The following is a 25,274-nucleotide window of genomic DNA, read 5'->3' on the forward strand; positions in this document are numbered from 1 at the left end:
TTACTAAGACTGCCATTTCCAGTTTTGTATAGATAAATCATTTATGTTTTATTGAAAACGATGGTCCACCTGCAATGACAAATCTGAAGAATTAGCATCAATTTAAGAAAAGGTTCTTCAAAGCATGTCTACAGCACAAACCTCAATTACTGTTGGACAGAGAGCCGCATGAAATGGTCTGCCAGGTAAACGCTCCTGTAGAGAGGGGTTTGCCATTTGATCAAAATGCACTCTTTGTAAACATTCCTGCTTAACAATGAATCATTTAGCCATTGATCATTGCGTTCATTAAACCATCACAACTTTTCATTAAGCCTAATACTGAAAGGTTGCCTTTTCCATACTGTCCCCCCAAAACAATTGTGCAAGATGAGCCAGGTCCATTTTAATGCAACTGGGAATTAATGAATATTATTCAGACTACTGTTTAATTGTTTTCCTTGAACTTCATTTTGGCAAGCCTATAGCAGCGGTATTCTAAATACTTTAAGTTGTCTGAATATTTTAAGAAAGGTTGATTTGAGCTGGCACGGGCTGTTACTATAGTGCCACCTTGCGGCCAAGAAATACCAAATAGCATTCTATCTTGGAATCAAGTCACACCCATAGACTGCACACATAAACAGCAAGTAGGCAACAAAATAGCAGGGTACGGCATCAAGTACATGAGTAATAAAAACCTGGAGTCGCCCTGCGATATGAATTCCATCATAGTTGGCTAGCCAAGGACATTGCTATGAATCAGACCACTCCAATACGAGAACCAGATAATCTCAAGGGAATAAAATGAGGGCAAACTTCAAAATAACCATATAATTAAGAGATATCGGAAAATAAAACCATACCTTTTAATAATTATTTTGGTCTAGGAACCAGAGCACTGCCAGCTATCAGATTTCACAAGCGTTTAATCTTTTTTTATGGTGGATCGGTTGATGGTTACCGTATACAGATATTAACTCGTGAAAATGTTATTAAAAAAACCCATAGACTGTGCTCAAACAACATAAAAAGTCGTTTCCCATACATCGATATAGCTCACCATACCACCCATTGAACTGTATAAAAACAGTTCAGTTATACCACCTTAGTCGGAATACCGAGCCGTCTTCGTCAATTAACTATATGATATACGCTCGATGGTCTTCGTCCCTGTATGAGAGCAAAGGGGTCACAGTTCACAGGGTCGGAGGTAACCCAGAGAAATCAACGATTGGTTGAGAGGTGTTGCCATGCCCACCCTCACGAAATGCCAACAGAGTTGCTTTATTGTGTAGGAGAAGCTAGCTAATGTTTATTGTTATGCGATTTGTTTTTATTTTTGACTTGGAATTACATATTAGTAATACACATGTAGAGGCTAAGTACATGTAGCATGTTAACCATTCTGGTATCACTTCTAAAATCGGTAATATGCCAAGTTAGCTAGCTAGCTATATTAGCAATGTTTAGTGCTGCTCGGTGTTGCAAACGTTGGCTGTTGTTCGAAGCCAGCCACCACACAATAGCTAGCTAGCTAAGTCACCAACTCTATTCGTACATAAATGTCGTCTCATTGGCTTGCCCCAGGTTTAGCTAAGCCATGTCGCTAGGAAATGTGACGTTTTTCTCACTACCTAGCTTATTTAACCAGATCTTAGCTCGTCTACATGCTTAGAGTACACATTTGCAGTACGTTAATTTACCTTTAATTTGGTACTAACGTTACGTGGCAGCTGACAGGCATACCGACTCTGAGCATGTCAACACCAGAGATGATCTCTGTGTTTCTACCTCATTGGCAAACTGGCGAGAGGAGCATTCGCTTTCTGTACCTTGCTGGTTCCAGCTCGTTTAAAATCTGCGACAGGGGTAATGCTGAGGTTTGTCCAAATTACTTTTATTTGTTGAGTTTTCACTATTGTGCAGCTTGTATTGAGATTGTTTCTTAGACAACCTGAACTTTAGGCTTTAAGTTACCCTGCCTTTAAAATACCCTGAATGGTTACATTGAATGGGGTCAGTTAAGGATAATACTAAGGATAAAACATCCACGAAACAGCACAGGACTACACCACAATTCACCAGACATATTGGGTACTTATGCCAAGTTTCAAGAAACTCACACAAGTGTCTGATCTCATTTCAGGATACTATGGTCCCTCTTTTTCTGGGTGCCGACCTGTTCTCAAAAACCGATATTAGGAAGGAAAATCATCCAAGATACCATGCCAAGTTTGCCAAAAAAGGGCTGGCCACAAAGCTTGTGTTTTCCTCTGGTAAAGTATAACTTCAACTTAAGATCATTCTTAATAAATGAACACATAAGACTGCAGAACTCTACCTCCAATGTTCCGTGCTTCCGCAGAATTCAGATTCCATGGATTGCGACTTCCCACGGCTAGCTGCAGCCTGTGGTTCTACAGCATCCAAGGTCTCTTCCGGGTGGCCTTTGAACTCTACAGCAAACAGGAGCAGCTCTTTGTGCTGGAGGCATTTCAGGTAACACCCAAACCAGCTGCTCGCCAGCATATCAGATACATAGGGCCGGTTTCACAGGCAGATTGAGCTTAGTCCTGGACTAAACTGAGTTTCGTATGGAGAATCTCCGATGAGTATAGGGGGGAGGAGTGGAGGAAAGTTTATCAAATATCGGGACACACCCGATATGGGTATTGGCCCGGAAAGCATCCACCGATCCCCATCAGTGCTGTTCTGTTCATTCTCATCAACATACTCCTTGATTGGTGGGGGTCCTGTCCATTTTCTACCTGTTAGGTCGCATCACAACAGTCATATTGTTGCTTTATTATCCTAGAAAAGATCCATCATCTCCCCACCCATCAGCTTCACTCATACACCTGCCACACTTAGGCCTTTATATTATTTAGCCACTTGCCTCACAGTTCAATGCATTTCCTCCCACAGGCACTATGGAAGTCGCGAATAAATGATGCCCCCCTGAACGCATGCTATGACCTGAGTGCCCAACTGAATGCCCCTCTGCCCGATGAGATTGTGGCAATGCACGACAGAGAAACGCTTCACAAGCTGAGATCACAGAACATCTCAAGGGCACGTTTGGAGTTACCTCAGGTGGCAGAGGTGCCTGATGAGGGCCACGAGGAGGGGACGTCCCCCCCCGACGGCAAGTCCACAGCCGACCACGACTACTGCAGTCCAGCCGACGGGGAGCCGGCCGATCGACCGGGTCATCTTCGACTTGTCTTCGAGAAACTTACCAGCTTGGAAAAGGCTTTGAAGGCCTCCGAGCAGCTCTTTGGGAAAGAGCAGCAGGAGGCCATGCTCCTCCTGCTGGGTCACACAGAGAAGCTCGCGGCTCAGGGCCCAGATGAGGAGGCGCTGGCTGAAACGGTGTTGGGGCTCCTACGGACCCAGGGCCCAGGTCCCGGGGCGGGGGACTCGGTGTACTCCAGCCCCCTGCTCCGGGCCGTTGGCGGCTGGCTGGGCCGACAGTTCCACTCCGCCAACACCTGCATCAGCCAACAGGTGGAAGGCTTCAAGGTGCGGCACATCGAGCGCATTACGGACCTGCCTCCAGCTGAGGAGCTGGCAGGGGAACTCTTCCCGGAGGCCATGAGGATACTGCTGCTCACCTGGATGGGCCTGGACGAGGCCTCGGCCCTGTGGAAGCGTCACAGCGAGTATCCCATCGTGCTTCTCATCCTGGAGTTCGCCAACCACAACCTCATCACTGGCGTGGCCCATGTCCTCTACTCCAGCCTCATATGCAAGTAGAGCAGGGAACTCAGACTCCAGTCCTACACGGCTGCAGTTTCCACTGGCTTTTGGTGCATTTCAAGTGTTTGAATTGCCTTTAAGACAGGGATCATCAACTCTGGCCCTCAAATCGAAATCCCAGGTAATTAGGTGCTACCGATTGGCCAGACTGATAAAGGGAGGGTGGAAAACCAGCAGTTCTCAGCCCTTGAGGACTGCGAGTTGATCATCCTTGGCTGATCAGTAAGTTCATCAGCCAGAGGCTTGTTCTGATTAGCTCAAGACTCCTCCATGGCCTAAATTACCTGCCAATTTAACACTATCACTTCTCATCAGTGGATTGTGTTTGATTCCTGGCCATAAAAAACACATTTGTGATTGTGCTCAATGGCATCTAAATATCATATGAACAGAAATATACACCACAAATGATTGTTGGTTTGAGGTTTTCATTGACCACATAAAGGTGATATTACTAACGGTGGTGTAACAAGTTGCACAAACCACAATCTTCTGCAGAATTAACACAATCAGTGATTGTGTACGGCAAGTTTCCTGCCACTTCAGTCTCCATGTCAGTACGTACAGTTGGGTGGTTTAAATGTCTGTTACGATGAATCTGCATGTGATTGAAAGCAAACCTGAACTCTAAATGGTAGTTAGACATGAGACCTTTCCGCAAATTTTAAAGCAAGATTTTTTTTTTTACTGTTTATAAATTATGAAAAATAAAGGCCCTGTCCAAGGGGTTCATTTCCACAAGAAGAAGGCTACAAAAACTTGCGATGTTTAAAACCATTTCTTACCTATTTCCACTGTCAGACATTATAAGGTGGAAGAAAAATGGAACAGAATTCAAGGCAAGATCTGGAAGAACCCACACATCACTGCAAAAGAGCTGCAAAAAGGTATGTCTGAAGTATGCAAAAGAAGACATTGAGAAGCCTGAAGCCTGTGCTTTGGATTGACAAAACTAAAATTGAACTTTTTGGCCACCACCAAAGAAGGTATGTTTGGAGAAAAAAGGGTGTTACAAAGTACTAACTGACAGGATTCCCAATAAAAGTAATCTTGCTTTAAAATGTGTTTTCTTTAACATTGTACGATTTAGAAGTCAGGATTGCTTCTGTTCACTTAGACATTAATTGTAAAAGGCTTTTTGACCAGGGGTGCCCAAATCTTTACACACACTACTGTAATTCAGTATTGTTTATTTATTATCCTCTATAATCCTGGCAATCAATGTATAATTATAGCATTTAAAAACCAGGTGTTCAAACCAAAGAAAATGTGTACAATAGGAAAAGGGGGGCAGGGGTGATTGCAATGTAATTCCCAGTCTGCCCCTCCCCCATTGTCTGTCTGAACAAACAAACCGTGTAATTCTGACAATGTACAGAATCCAGTTATGGTTAGCACTCCACTATCTACAAAAAAAAAAAAAAAAAAAAAATGTACAAATGCTTTTTTTTCTTCCTCTTAATAAATTATACTCAGTGCAACATCCATGCAAGCTTGTCGACTACAACATAAAAAAAGCGCTTGGAACACTTCAGCACTGTGGTGGAGCTATACGGAGTGAGAGCGAGAGAGCTGGAGAGAGAGAGAGAGAGACAGAGAGAGACGGGGCTTGACGGCTCATAGCATGTCCATCCCTCGCGAGGTGAAGGAAGAGGAGAAGCCCAGCCCCATGCCCCTCTGGGTGTGCGTCTGTGACCGGGCCATCTCGTACTGCACGTCCAGGTTACGGAACACCTCCTCCTGCTGCCGCAGCGTCTTCAGGCTCTCCTCATCCATCGCCCCCGGCGCATCGCCGCCTTCCTCCTGCAAAGGGTGCCGAAAATTACACTTCACAGAGAAAGCTTTACAGAGTAACGGAAGAGAAACCACCAGGACCTGAACCTCCAGATAGCAAGTGCATGAGGTAGAGGTGACAGCTAGCGGTAGATCTTGTGCAACTGTCAGCAAAACCATTCCGATTCATATACTTTAAAAACTATGGATTTGAAGTTGGCTATATAATATCATTACTGCAACAGCATTTGGTTTCATTTCCCCAATATTGCATTGTGGGTGGCGTTTAGGCTACATACCAATTTTGGTTAGCTGGTCCTAAGGTTCACACCTCCAAAGTGAGAACTAAAAGTGTAACATCCTAGAGTCCAAGAACTCTGGAACACGGTTACTTTTTTAGCAAAGTTTTGAAAAATATAGACACCTTTTTGTGATTTGTTTACCAATAATATCAGGAAAAGGGGAGCCTTTAAATGCTCAAACTCACTTTAATGCCCATCAACTTGCGGAATTTCGTATTTTGGTCCTTGTTTCCAAAGCTTAGTTTCTCCCACAGCTCAGCGGTCTGTGACTTATCCTGGAACAGAATTCATTTCAAATCATTTCTTTTGCAGGTCCATCTTCATCACAGATGGTCCGGTAAATCGAAATGGAACAAAATTATTTTATCCAATTCCAAAGCTTTCAAACACTATCTACAATGTGCTACAGCAGGCAGAATCGTTTCACTAACCTCTATGAAAAACAGGTTCTCGATTTATTCATTTGACAACAGCCCTTGATTCTATACACCATGATGTCTACAAAACTCGCTAAACCAGTATTACCAGCGTACTGTCAATGAAGTATTAGAATCCGAAACAGTTACGCATTTGATCTGGTTCCCGGGTGAAGCGCCTCACCCCTTCTTTCTTGCCCTGCCAAAGCATCTTCCTCTTCTTGTCCTGCTCCGCTAGCTTGACGGCGTTGACAGCGGAGGGGTTGTAGAAGCTGGGCACGGACATGCCGGTCTCCGCCAGCACCTTGGCCTGCATGGCGGCCATTTGAGCCGCCATGGCGATCTGGGGCGTGACCTGCGTGCCCGCGGCCAGGAGGGCGGCCATGTTGAGGATGGAGCTTCCCGCAGCCGCAGTGGCAGCGGCGTCGCACATGAGAGGGGTCGGCATCGTGAGACCGGCAGGCATCGTGAGACCGGCAGGCATCGTGAGACCGGCGGGCATCATGAGACCGGCGGGCATCGGCAGACCACCGGACATCGGCAGACCGCCGGGCACTGGCATACCACTGGGTACGGAGAGACCGGCAGGCACTGGGAGGTTGCCAGGCACCGCCAAACTGCCAGGCACCGTCAGATTGCCAACACAGCCTGAAATGACCCATTACAGTTCAGTAATGGCTTCACTATCACAAACACATTCACCAAAAAAAAAGAAAAAAAGAATTAACACTTTTAAAAGCTAAGACCAAGATTAAGCCTCATCCTTGACCAGGAATCAGCAACTCAGTCCCCGAAGGCCAAGAACTACCCTCCCTTAACCTGAGAGTCAGGTCTGAAAAAATAAATCTGGGGCTGGATTTCAGGGCCAGAGTTGATGGCCCCTGTCCTAGACCCTGTCTAAAATTCAATTTAGTCCAGGACTAAGCTTGATCTGTGAAACCGGCCCTATGATTCCCACGTTGGAGGTGGTAAGATTTAAGATGGGGACACTCTGACTATGTTAATTTCATCAAGGCAAATGTTAAACGTCCCTCACCGGCGACAAGCTCCTGCCGCTTCTGGATCTCCTGCAGTTCCTTCTCCTTCTGTCCCTGGAGCTTCTTTGCTCTTTCCAATCTTGTGGAGAAAAGAGAAAGGCAGGAGGGGGGTTAAGAAACAACACCTGGATTTGCACAACCAGACGGGCGAACACTGTACTGTACCCACAGGTGAAGAGAGATAAATAAGTTTCGGCCTCACAGTTCATTAAAGCAGCTGTAGTACCTTCTGGCCAAGGCTTCCTGGGCGTCCATTGCAGTGTTTCTCCCCGGGAAAACCAGGGGACTCACTGACCTACTGCGGCTCTTGCTGCATGCTCGTGGTCGCTCGATCCGTTTCTTCCTTTCCCTGGAGGAGAGGAGACACAGAACTGCCACTCAGACACAGTGTCGAGGGAGACCCACAGTTTAGATTTAACTCCTCAAATGTTTTTACATTTTCTCTTTAATTCACACCCTGTTTGCAAGCATCTGACAATCAAAGTGACTGGATAATAAAATGGGGGTACGACTGCTGCAATGTCACCTTAGCAGAAAACAGAAAAGAGGGCCACCAATCATTGAGGATGTTGGAGAACACCAACAGAGACTGGTGGATACTTTCTGGCTCCCTGTGGGTATCAGTCAGGAAGTATCTAAAAAGCATCCACCAATCACTGCTTGTGTTGCTGTTCATTGGTGGCAATGTGCTGTTATTGGGTAGTTCCTCTCTCATTATTACATTACATTATTGGCATTTGGCAGACGCTCTTATCCAGAGCGACGTACAGTTGATTAGACTAAGCAGGAAACAATTCTCCCCTGGAGCAATGCAGGGTTAAGGGAATGCAGGGTTAAGGGCCTTGCTCAAGGGCCCAACGGCTGTGCGGATCTTATTGTGGCAACACTGGGATTTGAGCCCCCAACCTTGCGGGTCCCAGTCATTGATCTTAACCACTACGCCACAGGCCACCCTCTCTCATCTACCAGGAAGGAAATATGTGACCGTCTCCTCCAGTGTGCCCACCTGCTCTTGCTGCGGCTTCGACTCCTGTGTCTGTGTTTGGAGCGGGACCTGGAGCGGGACCTCGGCCGCCGCTTCCGGTCACGGCTCCGGGAACGTCTCTCCCGGCTGCGGGAACACGAGCGCTTGCGGTCCCTGCTCCGGCTGCGATGGTGTCTGAAACCCACCCACCACAAGCACGCGTTAACTCTTTTGCAACGCAAGACCGCTCAGGAATTGATTCACGCCGGTTCCATTGTCATTAAAAGCTGCGATATCCCCAGGTTCGGTAGCCCACCAGGGTGTGAAGAGCAAACGCATTGCTGATGTTTCAGAATGTGGGAGTATTCAATTCAATATAAAATTCCCATTAATACATAAAATCACATTAACTGCAAATTAAAGTTTGATCACTTACATTTTTAACTGTCTGAATATCATATACAGTATGTTTATAAAATAACCAATTGTATACATTTTCCACACAATGCGATCTCAGCCCCAACATTATGCAGATTGAAACAAACAGGATATCGGTGAGATTTAAAGCATTATTTTTCCACATTTATCTGGAAATACCGATGTCTACGGTTGAGATGTTCACGGTGTCGAGGTAAGGTGAAGAGGGCCTGCATTTAAAGCACTGCTGAAGCCCGCATTGCTGGATTAATGAAAATGACGTGCCCGTCCGTGGGTGTCGTGCGCGTGCGGGGCCTCGCTCCCTCACCTGTCGCGGGAACGCGATCTGGAGCGGCTCCTACGCCGCGGCGGCGCTCCGCCTTTCCGCCGGTGCCGCTCGTCCCCGCTCTCAGAGAGCCGCTCCTTCACCCGCTCCGCCTGCTCCTGTCTCTCCTCCGGCTTCCGCGGCTTTGAGGGCCGGTCCTCTGAGTCCTTCCTCCGTGCCTGTTTTGAGAAGAATTGGTCTCTTTCAGGAAAATAGCACGACAAAGAGAGTTAGTTGTGAGGCCCTTAAAATGTCCGCCAAAGCATGTAGACTTTAGCAACTTCTGAGAAAGAGAATCCTCTCACCAATACTCCACAACCTGTGCAAACCAAGTGCACATCCGCAATCAACAGCAGAAACAACGCTATTGTTACAGATGCTAAGTACTCAGTATTAATTCTAATGTAGCCCAAAGGCATCGTCACTTGTTTTCCTTCCCCCCCTTTCAGTGCAGTGCAAAAGACACACATTTAACAGACTCCAGAATGACTGAACAAAAGTTGTGTTTTTACACAGCATCAATATAATCAGCTGGATATATAATTGAATATATGGTACCTTACTCAAGCGTACAATTCCAGTGCCTGGGAATAGAACCTGCGACCTCTGTTACCACCCAGTTCACTACCCCTTATACTACAACACTGCCTTTATCAGAGACCACCGACAGATCGGAATATTTTGATCACAGTTGAGACCGAAATTTCAGTTTTGTTGGCTATGATGTGCAAGATCATCTATCCATTAGTTTAATGGAACTCCTGTGCACACCATCTCCAGTGTTTCATGCAGTATAAGAATAATAATAATAATAAACACATTTTATTTCTAAGCTGCTTTCCACAGTACTCTCGCACAGTAAAGTCTTTACAGAAAGGTCCATTTGAAATGGCATCAGAGAAAAAAAGAAATGTCATATACCCAAAAGCAACAAAGCAATACAACCTACAAATAGTGTGCAGTCACATACCAGACTTCATGCACCTCTCCATTTTTAAAGAAGTCTCATACACGTCCATTACCCTCTTTCATGTCAAACAGTTTAGTTGTTCAGGTAGTACAAATAAAATTTGATTTGCACTTCAGTCAATACAGTGGGGCATTGGCAAACAGCTTCAAATTATGAAAATTATGTTCAAAAAGAGGTCGTATTTGAGACTGAATGGCCGATGGCTACTCTGCTGTGTTGTATGCCTATGTTTCGGTTATATTTGATGGTGATTCTTACTGCAGTAATTTTAAATAATTTACCTCTTTGCTCCTGCTCCGACTTCTGTGCTTCTTGTCACCTAACCACAAGAGGAAAAAACCACATCAATTAGATTTCCTCAGAAACTGTATTTCGGACAAAGGAAATGAACATATCACAAATATTTTCACAAGACACACACAATCATTTGTTTGCCTTAAGCTAAGCCAAGCAAGCTTTTCTTGTATGCTCTGCCAATACTTACCATAGAAGAGCTTCAAAACAGGCTTTCAAGTCCTCAAGCAAATGATTACCCATGCAATGTGAAAGTAAGAATACTGCAGAAACTAGTGAAATAATGCCACAATTGTCAAAATGACAAACTACACAACTGAATAAAGAAGTGCCCTTTTAAAATATAGACATAGGTAGCAAATAATCGTTACTAATAAAAAGATACCTCGTCAGGTGTGATGTGAAAACACATTAAGTCCAGTTTTACATGAGCGCTCCCGTGGTTTAGATCCATGTGTCAACACCTGTCGCTCCCCTGTATAGCAGGGTTGTGTGTTTGTTTACTAATTTGACTTACGTTTTCGTTCTCTGGATCTTGACCGTGATCTTGAATGATGGTGTTTCGAACTTCTTGGCGATTTAGAGGAGTCCATTCCCTCCGTTCGTTTATACGTCTGAATAGTGTTTGGAAAGGAATTGACAAAGCAAGGCAACCAAACACACAAAGGACGTATTGGTTAAAATCGCGGATTAGCTGGTAAAATCGGCAGCGAATTCTTAACTATCAAGCCAGAATAGACTAGTTATTAATTCAGCTTTGAGAGTACTAAGAGGACAATTCGTGGACGGCTAAATGCAGCTAACCAACTTCATCATCCGAGCTATGCATCGCCTAGCTAACTTAGCTAGCGAAAATTAAGCCAAGAACCGCTTAGCGTTCGTATGCGTTCACACTGATGTCATTAGCTAACTTACCAAGTGTTATTGCCAAACAAGCTAGCTAGCTACGTAAAGTTACCTCTGCTCCTAGCAGACGGACTCACTTCTAACGTTAGAAAATGAATTAACTAACGTTCGTTTCTCAGGAAAAGTTAGCCATTTTACTAGGAACGACGATCGTTTGCGGTTTTTAGCCACTTCGCCGTGATTAGCTAGCTACAATGCAATGTCTGCAACGTTGTCTTTATTCGAGTTAAGAATTGCACCAGAGGAGAAACTGGATTTATAGTGTTTTTATAAGCGAACATCGTCTGCTTTCAGGCTACCCTACCGACCCTGTTTTGCTCAAATTTAGCAACTCAGTTAGCCTTAAATCCATTAAGCAAACTGGTGAGCTATATAGCTAGCCAATGTTAGCTAGATAATTCCACCATGACGCCATCTTAAATCTGCTTGTGTTGATTCATTTTCTTGTAATAAAAACAAATGCTAAACTTCAGGAATTAGTCTTAAACGAAGAATTTATATCATTCTTACCGCCATATCAGATGTTTACAGAATTCAAAATGACATGACTTTTTACGGGTTCCACTTTTGCCAATGACCACACATAAAGCAAGTGGAAAGATTCTAAAATGTACCAAGATCACGGACGACAAAGATACGGTAAAAAGCTACTTCATGCCGATACGTTGGCTCTACCGGAACTCTCGTTAGATTAAAAGAAAGAAACCCGGAACTTGTTTCACGGAAGTGAGGCGTTCTCCAAAAATAATAAATGCTCTCTTCCAGTAAAACCAAAACCAAAACGATTACTGTGGAGCGCCTCCAGTGGTCGGTAGCAGAGTTTGTAGCCTTTCTACGGCTCTGTTCGGGAGGGACGTGGACTCGGGAGCAAATGGTGTGGAGGAAAATACAAGATAAACTTTACAATGCCATTAAAGTCACGATAGACTTTGCAGGAGCTGCTTAAATAAGTCTGTTGTAGTTCGCGCGGAAATGAAGTTAAGCGGCTTGGGTAAAGCCGAGGAACTTTCAGCGCCTAATAGTTAAATAAGTAGAGAGCCTTGGACTTTATTTTGGTAGGAATGAAAAAATGAAAACAATTTTATAAATGATTTGATCCAACAAGGTGACTTGCATACAAATGTTAAACATGTTGCATACAATGAAATAAACTTTTGAGGGCTACGTTCGGTAAATGGACTACATTTATATGGCGCTTTACAATGAATGCCTCTCATTCACCCATTCACACACAAGCTCAAAAGAGGCTGCTGGGACCAATTGGAAATTGGGCCTTTTGCTCAGGGACACACCCAGGGCGAGGGATCGAATCGGCAACCTTCCAACTGACAGACGACCACTCTTACATCCATTGTTTGTTTGAACCAACCTAGTGGGTAGTGTACAAACATAGTTTCCTATGGCACTCTGTCACCCCAACATTCTTATTAGATACACATCTGCTTGCTGGGCCAGGATGTGAATGAAGAAAGGCTTTTGTGGCTGGCGTATGGACCACCATCATAGTGCTCTTAAGCTTCCAAACAGTCATTTTAAATGTGTCATTTTCTATTCTAATGAATGAGTTCTGTAAAGTATAAAAAATAAAGTATTCCCAGGTAATTTGTTTGAGGCAATTTTCCTTAAAGGTGTACTTCTGCATTTTTAAAGTGTACATTTCAAGTTACCTAATATGGAGAGAAGAGAAAGATGTGAAATCATCTTTTGTTTATCAATATAAAGAAATTATTAACTTAAAATGTACAGTATGCTGAAAATCACTGATATTTGAAAATATCTTTTTCTCCAAAAAGTGTGAAAATGCATCTTTTTCCTATTGAGATTTATTAGAAATCCACCAATACTTGAAAAGGAAGAACATACAATCCCCTCCAAAAGTATTGGAACAGCACAATTCCTTTGTTTTTGCTATACACTGAAAACAATTGAGTTTGAGGTCACACGAGATGTATATGAGATGAAAGATCTGAATTTCAGCTTTTATTTCCTATCTAGATTTTTATCTAGATTTGTTAAAACAACTCAGAACATATCACCTTTTGTATCAGACCACCCAATTTTCAGATGAGCAAAAGTATTGGAACATGTGACTGACAGGTGTTTCTTGTTGCCCAGATGTGTCCTGTTAGATTGATTGGTTAAACAATAAATCATTCTGAATGTCTACTCTTGGTTTTAGCCTTGGGTTTTGCCCGTGAAGACTGCATTTGTGTTCGAAAAAATAAACCAACATGAAGACCAGAGAGCTGTTTTTGGGAGAAAAACAAGCCATTTTAAAGCTTAGAAAAGAGGGAGAATTGATCAGAGCCATTGCACAAGCTTGTACAACAACTTGGAATGTCCTGAAAAAGAAAGAAACTTCTGTCGTACTGAGTAACAGATCTCAAACAGATCGATCAAGGAAAACAACAGCAGCTGATGACAGAAACACTGTGAGAGCTGTGAAGAAAAACCCCAAAACATCAGTCCGTGACATCACAAATAATCTCAGGAGTAAAGGTATGTCAATCAACTGTTCAAAGAAGACTTAGAGAGCAGCAATACACAGGCTACACCACAAGATGCAAACCACTCATCACTAGTAAGATTTGGACTTCTTTACAAGATTACAGTTTGTAAAGAAGCACAGAGGTGAGCCACAAAAGTTCTATGGACTGATGGGACCAAGATTAACCTCACCCAAAGTGTGGAGAAAGGCATCTGTTCATGATCCAGAACATAAAAGCTCATCTGTGAAAGACGATGGAGGAAGTATCACGCCTTGGGCTTGCATGGCTGTTTCTGGAGTGGGCTCACTAATCTTTATTCATGATGTAACTCATGATGTTAGCAGCACCATGACCATGACCATGACCAAAATACATTGCCAACGGAACAAAGGACTTCATTAGGGAGAAAAGGTGTAATGGAATGTTTTAAACTGGCCAAGTCAATCACCAGACCTTAACCCAATTGAGCATGCATTTCACCTCCTGAAAAGGAGATTGAAGGGAAAACCCCCCCGAAACAAACAACTGAAAGAGGCTGCAGCAAAAGCCTGGGAAAGCACCACAAAAGAAGAATGCAACAGTGTGGTGATGTCAATGGATTGCAGGCTTGATGCAGTTATTGTAAGCAAGCGATATGCTACCAAATATTAAGTGTTATTCTCTTTCATTGACATAAATACTCTGTTACAATACTTTTGCTCACCTAAAAATTGGGTGGTCTGATACCAAAGGTGCTATGTTCTAAGTAGTTCAACACATCTAGGTGAAAATACCAGGAAATAAAAGCTGAAATTCTGAACTCTCGTGTTTATCTTTTTATCTCAACCTCAAATGTATTCAGTGTATTGCAAAAATAGAGGAATTGGTCTTGCTGTTCCAAAACTTTTGGAGGGGACTGTATTCCCAGAAAATGCATTTGAAGACCTTTATCTTCAGTCTTTTCATGGACTATGACTTCATAAACAACAGGAGGGGAAGGTCGTGTGAATATGGAATAGGTAGTGTTTGTATCTCCATTAAACACTCAATCGAGCTCATTTCAAAGTCATTCAAAAAGAAAGAACAATCATATGCACATTGGTACATTAAAGGTGCCTTTAATCATTAAAAAATGCAAGATATTTGTGAAATGATACTTGACAGCAAGTTTGGCACATTTCAAAAATTCATATGTACAGTGGCTTGATCGCAGATGCCGTTTTTGTTTTTTGGTTCGTCTGGATTTGTGAAACTTTAATCAAATCCCATGATGAATCAAAGCACCAATTACAACAGTGAGAGTTTATGCTAAACCGATTTGAAATGATAAACTCAAGGATCCAGTTCCTTAGAAATGTACATTAGCCCCTTCTCAAATCTGAAGAATGTGAAGCCCAGCTGCCATCCACAAAGGGTATGACCAAGCATACACAAACCCAAATGGGTCTGGTCACCATGATGCAGGAATGCAACGGACACCAGTAATCAGTCTCCTTTGACGGTGTCGAGGACACGTGGGAGCAGGCTGCAAGGACTGGCAGTTAAAGTGCTTCTGATTAAAATCATACAAACCACCGCTGCCTTGCACCATTTCCTGGCATCCCGTTTACATGGAATGTGGTCCTTCTCAGTCACTGGAGTGCATGGGGACCGCCCCAGTGTGCAAATGGGGATTTACTCAATACGCAAGTACCAAATATGGGGCCAAATGCCACATTGTGATCAAAACTGAGAAACACATTCTTTGGAAATGAGTTGAATATTCTGATTCATTAATTTGTCTCCTGCACACTGGCTTGCTGATTCACACTTCACCATCTGGAATTTAAACTTAATGCGGTGAGGCGGAATCTGACGGTGGCAAGCTTCCATTTCACCAGCAGCTCACAGAACCATAAAAAGGCAGAATTCCATTTCTGAAATACTGCTGCTAAATCTACCTTGCTTACTTTGCAGGAAACTGGCAACTGACTTTCACACTCATTCCAGGGATGAGATCACCACCTCCCTGCCCCGGAAGCCTGAGTTTTTGAACAGCAGTGTTACTCGCCCCGTCAGAGTTGTGTATACACTCGCTGCACACAGAAGACTAAATGAAATAAAAAGCACTATTCCCTTACAGCCATTGGGAGACCTTGGGTACATGGGGTATCTCCAAGGTAACGGAATACATTGCTGTCCTAGGAATGGTTAGCTTTTGCTTTTGAAATGTGCAAGGGACCAATCGCCCACCCTGGAGTTAACCAGGCCCAATGACATCAGAATGCCCTGTGACATCAGGCAATGTGGTTCAATACCTGTGAAATCAAACTGGGTCAAACTGATTATGTTTATCTGTAGGGGCCTGAGAGATGAGATGGGGAGAGATTTATGCACCTGTCACAACAATACAAACTGCTGGGAGAAAAACCATTTGGAGAAATGATTAAAATGTCTGGTTTCTCATCATCTTCAAGTGTAAAATAAAATTATACTACCAAACACATGGAATGTATCTAGTGACTGCTACATTGCTGGTGGAGAGAGCACCATTGTGTTATGAAAAATAAACCCCCTTCACTGTTCTTGGGAACAGCACACCATGTTTCAGACCTTTCCATGGCTAAGAGGAGAAACAGTGGTGCCGAATGACTACGGAGCACTTGATAAGATCCTTAATTCCAGAACAGGTAACTGTCTGCACTTTTCTTTTGCACCGTGTCAATGGTTTGATAGCTCCGCACAGCTATGAAAAGAAAATATTAGCTTGCATAAGAAAAATAAATTTCAGATGCACAGTATATAAAAGTCCATCAATGCAATCCACGATGCAACAATACGCTTAAAAGGAAATGGAAAAGCCTCATACTTACATCATGTCATAAAACAAAAGATTTAATAATGCTGAAAAAGAATTAGAAAGAAGGTTTGGTCTTAGCCCTCTTTCTTTGAAACATTCTTATAGGACCGACTCACATCCCAGTGCCACTGTCTGATGCCTTGAGGAAGGGTCCTCAGCTGAATGCAAAAGCCAAAAATCTAAACTAAATAAAAACAAATTAAAAGTCCTATGCTATAGAGAATATCTTCACAAACAAATTCTAAAATGGAAGAAAAAACACATTTACAGGAGCTGCTGCAAACTTGGTTTCTTTTTAGAACAAGAATGTTCAAAATGGTTAATGGTTAATCAAATTTGGTAATTAACTGTGGATGCAAACCACAACTTGTTACTTTCAAAAGAAAGTAGTTCAAGACTTCATAGTCGAACATCCCATGTCAGATGCTTGGAGCTCACGTACTTTACGGATTCGGACCGTAAATCCTTGGGTCATTGTTCACTTGTTCTGGGTGCAACCCGGAAATTAGACCTTTCATTGAATTTCAACATCCAAGTCAAGCATTCCTTGCCATTCCAAAAAGAAGCACATTCCATTGGGCCAATAGCCTTTCGGAGGCTGAACAATACTGACAGCAGCTCTCTGTTCTAGGGTTAAGGTTGGAAATAAAAAACAAAGTCAAACATGGTAAAATTGTTAAATTGATTAAAAAAGTCACAATGTTAACAAACCTCAAAGAAGTTGCCTTTATAAACAATCTCAGTCACAAGTGCATGCTTAAGGCAAAGACAAAAAAAAATTTGGATCAGGCTATGTACAGCGCTTTTATAGAAAGAGGGATAGGCCGTTAACTGCATCAGCCAGGTGGACCTGGGAGAAAATGGCACAGAATCAGACTTCCTTTCCGGTCCTGTCCGCCTCCATTAGAGGAGAAGTATGGGATGCGCTTCCTCCGCTGAGTGACAGAGCTCCAGGTCAGTCATGAGGGGGCAGACTCACCCTCCCCATCCTGGGCGGAGGAGTTAAGAGGAGTCCACATCGTTTTTTCTGCCTGCGAAAACACACACGCACACGTCAGCTCCCGTGACAGGCTTCGCACACACTATTTACAAGAGGCCAACAAAATGGAGTTTAAAAACGGTACCCAAGCTCATAAACTAAAACTGCAACTCCAGAAGAGGCAATGTAGTGATTTTGAGGACCTCTATGAGGTACCTCCACTAGAGGCTACCTTTAGCCAGGTCTGAAGGGCAGTTCCTCAGCTGCTCAAGCACTTTGATTAATGTCCATGGCATTACTTACTGACTTGATCATGGCGGTAGACAACCGATACTTTATGCAAATGTTCCCTCATCTGACCTGTAGTTCTGTAGCCACAAGCACTTTTATGAATCATTAGTAAGCCAATTGAAAGGCAATGGAAAACTTAATTTATGAAAAAAAGAGAAATTCATTCAAGAATCTTTTTTTTGGGAGTGGGCTTTATTCTTTCATACACTGGGCAGCCATCCCAGCTCCCAATTAAAATGGCAGAACAACCACTGAGCCTTGCCAGGGCCCATTTCAGTACAGTACAGTGCAAGAGGCAGAAGAGCCTTACATGTCCAGAGGTGTTTCAGGTTCTGGAAACTTCCACCGGAGGAGAAGAAGGCCCAGGCAGCCATCAGAGCAGTGATGACATACACAGCTGGCAGGCTGCCCGCGTAGAAGGGGTTCAAGAAGGACTACAATGGAGAAGGGAGAGGGAAATAAGATGCCTAAAATGGCTGACTGATAATGAGAATGGGGGCATGACCACTGGCTGTCAATCACACTGCAAAAAGTAATCAATCTTAAGTCAATCTTAACAAGTATTTCAGTCTTGTATTTAAACTTCAGATTTTATTCCTTTTTTTTTGCTAAATAAGATAAGGGTGATGTGAGGCAGTTTTACCAATGTCATTATTAGAGGTAAGACAATTTCACAAAGCTACTTAAAATAAGCAGAAAAGAATTGGTGATTCAAATTCAGAAATTACAAGGCAAGTCAATTTTCCTAAATCGGTTCATGGTGCTACAAATTGAATGAGTTTCCTTCTAAAATATTCATATGCAGAACATCATTCATGATAAAAAGATTGTATACATCTTTCGACTATTACGTTTTAGGAGTATGGAATTAGGAATTGTGCTCATCAGACACTGCAAATGACAAAATGCAGTGTTAAATTAACTGTAATAGAGCATGTGTGTGTCCAACAGGAAATAAACGCCGAGTTAGTGAAGGTACTGATGTGATGGAAATATTTATCTGTGTTTGTAAAGCCAATGAGGCCAGATAGGTCAGACGTGCTCTAGACTTCTGAAGGGAGTGTGAGCGCAAGACTCAGATAAGGGGCCGGACCGCGGGGGGTGGAATCACCCTGCTTTCTACTGATGTCGGGTTATTTTGTGTGCGGCTGTTTCTTAGTTCCTGTCAGACTGCTTACATACAAGGCTAGCAATCGACTAGCTAGTCAGTATAGCAAGCCATTTTTGGCTATTTCTGTGGGTTATGAATGTGAAAGGAGAGGAAATGTAATGCTACTGTACTACAGTTATAATGTGTGTTTTAAATTCCTAATTGTGGTTCACTTACGGCTTTATTGTATTATATTTTTAATGGTTCATGGAGGACTTTGTGTTTGACCATGTTGGCAAGGGCGAGTGCGTCCCAACTCGGCATATTCGTGCTGCATCTAGAATCACAATTTCCCAGAATAGATCATCCGGACATACTAAGAGCCTTTCTGGTGGAAATATGTATAGATATTTATGTATAGATATTCATGTATAGATCAGGACAGCAGGGGACAGGGTCAGACCGCTGGGTGACTCACCAGTCCCGACACCAGCAGGTGCAGGCACACCACCAAAGCCACCGCCCACCACCGCCCCCTCTCACAGCCATCGAAGAACACCACGCCCCAGAAGGTGTGGAGGAGGGTCACAGCCAGGGTCATGCAGGCTGGGGGGGGGGGGTTACGGTGGGTCAGAGGTCATCGGTGTCAAATAACAAAACAGACAAATACACATCCTTGTCAGTTTTCTCTGGATAAGCGAGTCTTTCTTAATGAAAACGTAGATATGAGACCAATATGGCAATTAAGTAATACTTTAATTTTGTGTTAAGACAAGAGGACGCATATCATTTAAAGCAGGTCCAACAAACATTCAAATCTCATGACCAAAATTCATTTTCAGTTACAGTTCTCAGGCTGTAAACAATTACAGCCACTAGATGGCACCATTATATATAGTTTTATCAAATCTTTTTTAAATTTTTTTATAACACAGCAAACAGCTGGTGCTCCTCATGTATTTTTCCACTTCGCGGAGACAAGGAAAGCATCTGCATGTGAGTCTGCGTGCCCATACATGTGTGTGTGTGTATGCATGTTTTTGCATGCGTGTTTGTTTATTATTTTCACCTGAGCTGATGAAGTAATACTGAGAGTCCCCGAAGATGCCGACCGTTCCCGGACCCAGCGAATCCGACAGGATGTTGATTACGGAGAAGGCTCCGCTCATGATCCCAAACCCAAGTCCAGCCACTGCAGGGGGGAGAGCAACCAATCACAGTCCACCAGAATGTTATGTCATAACCAAGTGGACAATATTCACCAAGGAACACACACAATTCCTTCATTTACCCATCTGCTATACGCTCCCATGCTGTTCTAGGGCTCTACACATATTCAGCATTCATGCGTAGCTGTGATAATTTTCCCACACTTCATTTCAAACACCAGTGTAGCTGCATCATCTCCTTGACATACCGTAAATCCTCAAATTGTGGCCAGGGTCTTTTATTTACTTAGGCTGCACAAAGCACAGGCCTTTATTTGGGGCAGGCTTGTATTCGAGGCAGTCCTTTATTTCTTATTAGGCTTCTGTTGTAGAATTTTATTCTTAGAAATAAAGTAAAAGGCTACACTTAGTGGGCCAACACTGTTCAACACTTCCTGTAACCGTTCAGAAATCAATTAGTGTAGGCTAATCAGGAACACCGTTTGGTAAGTCATAGTGTCAGTCTTAACAGACTTAGTTTATTGCAAATATTCTCAAACACAATAAATCACATGCAAGTCAAGAATCCATAAAATAACAACTTGACACACCTTCATGATAAGTGTAGATAACAGCAAGTTAAGGATCTTTTTTTCCTAAAGTGCGTTTTATTGTGAGACATGCATTTCGTTTGGAGCAGCATACCGGCAGGCTATCAAAATATTTTCGCTTTGGTTGGGGAATTAATTTACTTTTGTTCCGTTTGATTCTATTGCTAAATGTTGGGACTGATGGGCACTGAAATCTGGGGGGTATTTGATGGTTCACTGTTAAGTGTTATGTAGTTGAAAGAGTGTCGGGATTTCCACCCGTCTGTTGATTGCGAGCCAAGGCAGCCGTTTTCATTCATTCATTGAACGTGCGCTGTGCTGTAAATACATGGAAACCATATTGCATAGCCAAGTAGCCTAAATTGAGTAAATTTTTTATTTTATTTTGCCTGATTTACTTTTTATTAAATTCGTAGGCTGGAATGCCTCGCGGCAACAATTGTGTTTATATGTACACTGCTTCAGCCTTTGGCAAGCTACTCAGAAGGGGGCGGCAAGCGACTGGTAGCCGGCCTTTATTTGTCCGAATCGACCACGCCCCCGGCTATTATCCGAGGCCCGGCTTCAAATAGAATCCCGGACACAATTTGAGGATTTACTGTATTCTATTCTGGAGAAAGTGACTGTGGCCCAGTGGAGTTGCTCTGAATAGCGTGTCAGCTGCCGAGTGCTTCGCGGCAGAGCTTTTGAAGGTTTTAAAAAAGCAGCGCACAACACAGCCAGAGTCAGCTCTTGAATGTGTGCTGTCCTAACAGACAATACAGTGGAAGTGAAGATTTTGGCAGTTGGGAGACAGATGCCATATTGTGGCAATACATTTTTGCTCAATAATTAGAGCCTACAGTAAAAAAAGAATAGAAAAAAGAGCATTTCCAACCATAAGCCATCTGTTGGACTGAAATGGAAGAGTGGTCCTCTTCGCTGATGGAGGCCAGGCCTTCGTTGGCTTTCCTGGAGAGGGAGAAGACAGAACAGACGTTAGCAACAGCCCAGACCAGGCCAAGACAAGCCTGGACCAGGCCAAGACAAGCCTGGACCAGGCCAAGACAAGCCTGGACCAGGCCAAGACAAGCCTGGACCAGAACAAAAAATGCCTGGACCAGGTCAAAACAAGCCTGGACTGGACCAGAACAAAAAATGCCTGGACCAGGTCAAAACAAGCCTGGACCGGACCAGAACAAAACATGCCAGGCATGGGTCCAAACAAGACCATAACAGCCACAGCAACTTTACAGATATACAGTATTCCTGAAACAATACAGCATCTATAATTTCCAGGAGATGCTCGTAACAATCTTCCACTTTTATAGACTGCACTCTGTAAGATAAACCAATTACTCTGTTTTTCTGGGCTATGTTTAGACATGATTATCTCGCAGGTTTGAATTCAAATTTTATGAAACGCGTCAACGTTTCCACTCAAGCATTAATCACAGAAAAACAAGGAAGCGGACCTTTTCAAATGTCAGTAGTCATAAGTTACACCAACCACACCACGAGAGCATAAAAATGTTTAACGAGAGTTGACCGATCATCTAGGCTTATCATTTTGCCTACTCTCTTTGCCTACAAAACGTCCCATTTCTCTGGTCTGACACCAAGCCACTGTGGTTATACATTACAGGACTTGCGTTTAGCTTCTGTCACTGCCATTAACACCGATTCATCACAAGGCCTGATTTTTAGAAAATGTTAAATAACCAAACTGAGTGACAGCACTCGAAAACAATCTGAATACTGGACACTTTTCTGGATACTGGACACTTTTCTGGATACTGGACACTTTTCTTGGGGGTTCAGATGTTTGAAAACTGTGGACCAGTTCCATATGTGTCCCTACCTCAGCATCCAGCTAGCTATGATTGTCACTATGAGAATGACCAACTTTCCCAAGTTATATGTCGCTTGCTTAGAGGACTTTTGGACATCATTTTAAATGACTTGATTGATTTACATTGAATTATATTGAATGTGTAATTTCACATTAAATCACACAAATACATCGGTCCTGACTGCAGTAAACATTATGTTCCCAGCTGTGTGACATGAAGCTTACATTCTCTGTGCATGTTATTCATAATAACACACACAGAATATATTTGCAGGGAAAACATAGCCTTTGTTGAGAAGAGTGCGTGTCAACAAACGACTAGTACATTTGCATTATAATCTCTCATCACGACTGGAAAAATGAGTGTTTTAATAAAACCTATTGACATTCTGAAGTGCAATTGTAACAGGGCACACATTCTGAGCAAGCAAATTACTACAATCTCACACAATAATGCACTGTGCTGAAGATAATGGAGGATGGTAGGTGAGCAGTGGCAGGTACTTTATATTCATTTGAGAGATGTATCACTTCTGCTCAATTTCCATAAAACGCACCACCCCTCGATTTGGAGCATCATGCACAGGAAGCCTCAACCCACAATGCACTCTCTTAATCTTGCAGGGGTCTCAAACACCAGTCCTGGAAGGCTGAGTTCTCTGCCAGTTTTTGTGATTTCCTTTCAATCAGCAGCCAATGTAGCCCTTGACAACAGGGTGTGCCGACTCTTTTTTCGGTTTCTGAGAGCTTTTCAAAGCTGGCTGGATCACTCCTGTACTGTAGCACAGTAATACGTTTAGGATACATTTGCAGTCTGCTGCTAGTGTGTATGCAAATGTCAGCTCAAGATATGGTTGAGCTAATTAAATAAAGTCAGACTCAGCGCAAAGTCCTGGAACAGATCATCCCAGGTTGTGCACCCTGCATTAGCCACTAAAGAGCAGGATCACATCAGGAACACATCAAAAACCAATGGCTTATTTTTCCCCTTGCTTCTTTTCCTTGCTACACCTATTGGGAAAGGCTTGAAAAAAAAAAGTGAAGATGGTGAAATCGATACAACATGAATTAGGCAAATGGAATGTCCTTGCTCTTTCAAACGTCCGTTTGAAGCCACGTTAGTTGCAAACGTGGCAGGTGCGTGGCAGATGGGGAGAGGTGGATCGTTTATACGTCACTCTTTCTGAAAAAATACTTCCGCAAAGGATGCACTCCCGTTTCCTTGCTCGAAGGCAAGATTGGAAGTTCCTAACTTCTAATTCTAGCTCTGAGAAGGAACATATAAGGGGTTGGAATGAATGTCCTTAAAGATGGCAGACCTATATTAATTTCTGGGTCAGGAGCAAGGAAAAGAGGAAAAAGTGGAGAAAAATAAGCAATTGGAATGAGCCCCAGGATTGTCTAGAGCATCTGAAAACACTGCAGCTTTTTGATACTGGTTTCCTGCAGACCGGACGGGTGCTAAAAAGCCTTGCCAGTTGTATGTTATAAGTTTGTGGTTGTATTGGCACCATCTCCAATCACGCCCAACTACATGATTTCTCTAAGTAATTGACCTCTGTTTTATGAGGAAAGCACTTGGGTGGCCTTTGGCCTACAATGTGTGGCAACTGCACAGGTGACATGCAGAACGGAAGCGGCATGAGCCAACATGGCCGCCACGGACAGGGACTGACCTCAGGAGTCTGTAGTAGGCGAAGCGGAAGACCTCCTGCAGCAAGACGGAGAACGTGACCCCAAAAATGAGCAGGTCCCTCTGCAGGCGCAGGTCCTCATTGTTGCTGGCCTTCACGGCGATGAACCAGACCAGAGACGAGAGCAGCAGCGACAGCAGCCAGAAGAAGGCCCTGAGGTGCGGAGGCGAGAAAAGGCATTTTAAACCTTTTGACCGAATTCGAAGATGAAATGAATACCCCACTTTAGCAATTTCAAAAATCAAGATTTCTGTCAAAAAAAGAAAAGCAAAACATTTACCAAATCATCTGGCAATAAATGAAAAATAAGCACCACGAACAAAATCTGCTCGAAAAGGTTACAACAGAAATGTATTAAAACTTAAAAATGTCAATGTGAGTTTACGAGCGCTTCAGTGTATCGAAGGGCTGTAATCACGTTTAAACGGAATGTAAAAATGTCACAGATTAGCCCACTATAGGCATAGCTATAGCTCACTATAAGTCTTTAAATTAATCAGAATTTAGAAAAATTCTAGATCAAGGAATGTAACATTAGACACGTGACATCGAGACAAGTCTAAAGGCTGCACCTGTGGATTTAAAAGAAAGGCTGGATGAAACTTACCCAGCAATTAAGATGATGACTCGCAGGGGGTCTCTGGCGATTGTGAAAATAAAAAGGGCAAACGCTGGCCCAAACGCAATAAATGTACACCCAAAAAACACGGCGAGAGTCATGGCTATCTTTCTATCATTTACACATTGATTAAATTATACTAACCTACGGATATTTTTTTTAAGTGTATAACTCAACATGTCCCGAAATCTCGACGATCATTACACCCCCTCACTTCTGCAAAAAGTATTATTCTTTTTATAAATGGCAATTTTGAAAAATCAAGCGAATTGCTTACGTCCACAAGAAATGTTGAGCTAGACTACATCATTCCGTCTGTTATATTCTGCAACATGATTTGTTAACATTTGCACTACCAACAAACAAATCGCTGCCTACGGTGTTATTACCAATATTCTGTTTAAGAAAACCTCAGTTTAGATTCTGTTGCTTTGCTCCATCGGTCCTTTTTATCCCCTGGGTATTTAAAAACTTAAGCCTGTGTTCCCCTTTCTGCTAATACGCTGCTCGCCATTTCCACTGGCTTTTGTTTGTTACAAGTTATTTCCTTGTCCTTCCG

The 25,274-nt window shown here is 43.0% G+C and overlaps 3 protein-coding genes across 5 annotated transcripts; 1 reads left to right on the top strand and 2 right to left on the bottom strand.

Annotated features, from left to right (window-relative positions):
- The first annotated feature begins 1,218 nt into the window (after positions 1-1,218).
- On the top strand, positions 1,219-5,207 carry si:ch211-110p13.9 (uncharacterized protein LOC562347 homolog). Its single transcript, XM_061215590.1, has 4 exons — positions 1,219-1,862; positions 2,129-2,258; positions 2,348-2,481; positions 2,908-5,207. The coding sequence occupies exons 1-4, from the start codon at positions 1,740-1,742 to the stop codon at positions 3,736-3,738; spliced, it is 1,218 nt and encodes a 405-aa protein (XP_061071574.1). The 5' UTR covers positions 1,219-1,739; the 3' UTR covers positions 3,739-5,207.
- LOC133105458 (arginine/serine-rich coiled-coil protein 2-like) lies at positions 4,915-11,824 on the bottom strand. Of its 2 annotated transcripts, none has more exons than XM_061215589.1 (10): positions 11,656-11,824; positions 10,757-10,853; positions 10,227-10,264; positions 8,979-9,154; positions 8,276-8,428; positions 7,496-7,618; positions 7,269-7,348; positions 6,417-6,880; positions 6,002-6,091; positions 4,915-5,544 (listed from the first exon to the last, which is right to left on the bottom strand). In XM_061215589.1, exons 1-10 carry the CDS (start codon positions 11,659-11,661, stop codon positions 5,359-5,361), a joined length of 1,413 nt encoding a protein of 470 aa, XP_061071573.1. In that variant the 5' UTR covers positions 11,662-11,824; the 3' UTR covers positions 4,915-5,358. The 2 variants fall into 2 exon arrangements, with proteins under 2 accessions (XP_061071573.1, XP_061071572.1); XM_061215588.1 differs by having other exon boundaries at positions 7,472-7,618.
- Positions 11,825-14,715: 2,891 nt separating this feature from the next.
- On the bottom strand, positions 14,716-25,274 carry zgc:114200 (Gamma-secretase subunit Aph-1b-like). 2 transcript variants are annotated; one of them, XM_061262911.1, is made up of 7 exons: positions 24,704-25,274; positions 24,079-24,249; positions 21,449-21,522; positions 19,882-20,004; positions 19,291-19,418; positions 18,033-18,156; positions 14,716-17,483 (listed from the first exon to the last, which is right to left on the bottom strand). In XM_061262911.1, the coding sequence occupies exons 1-7, from the start codon at positions 24,814-24,816 to the stop codon at positions 17,455-17,457; spliced, it is 762 nt and encodes a 253-aa protein (XP_061118895.1). In that variant the 5' UTR covers positions 24,817-25,274; the 3' UTR covers positions 14,716-17,454. The 2 variants fall into 2 exon arrangements, with proteins under 2 accessions (XP_061118895.1, XP_061118896.1); XM_061262912.1 differs by lacking the exon at positions 24,704-25,274 and adding an exon at positions 24,377-24,635.

Source organism: Conger conger, chromosome 12 (genome assembly GCF_963514075.1).
Source record: "Conger conger chromosome 12, fConCon1.1, whole genome shotgun sequence".
In the NCBI taxonomy this organism is placed as follows: domain Eukaryota; kingdom Metazoa; phylum Chordata; class Actinopteri; order Anguilliformes; family Congridae; genus Conger; species Conger conger.

Bases quoted from the DNA above. Each gene is read 5' to 3' on its own strand.
- zgc:114200 (XM_061262911.1), bottom strand. From the start codon at position 24,816: ATGACTCTCGCCGTGTTTTTTGGGTGTACATTTATTGCGTTTGGGCCA. The intron at 20,005-21,448 runs GTTGGAAATGCT...TCCCCCCTGCAG, and splicing joins AGTCCAACAGATGGCTTATG to TGGCTGGACTTGGGTTTGGG. The intron at 18,157-19,290 runs GTGAGTCACCCA...TCTCCATTGTAG, and splicing joins ACCTGCTGGTGTCGGGACTG to TCCTTCTTGAACCCCTTCTA.
- LOC133105458 (XM_061215588.1), bottom strand. The intron at 10,265-10,756 runs GTAAGTCAAATT...TCTTGTGGTTAG, and splicing joins AAGATCCAGAGAACGAAAAC to GTGACAAGAAGCACAGAAGT. The intron at 6,881-7,268 runs GTGAGGGACGTT...GGGTCATTTCAG, and splicing joins GCGGCAGGAGCTTGTCGCCG to GCTGTGTTGGCAATCTGACG.
- si:ch211-110p13.9 (XM_061215590.1), top strand. From the start codon at position 1,740: ATGTCAACACCAGAGATGATCTCTGTGTTTCTACCTCATTGGCAAACT. The intron at 2,259-2,347 runs GTAAAGTATAAC...GTGCTTCCGCAG, and splicing joins AAAGCTTGTGTTTTCCTCTG to AATTCAGATTCCATGGATTG. The intron at 2,482-2,907 runs GTAACACCCAAA...TTCCTCCCACAG, and splicing joins TTGTGCTGGAGGCATTTCAG to GCACTATGGAAGTCGCGAAT.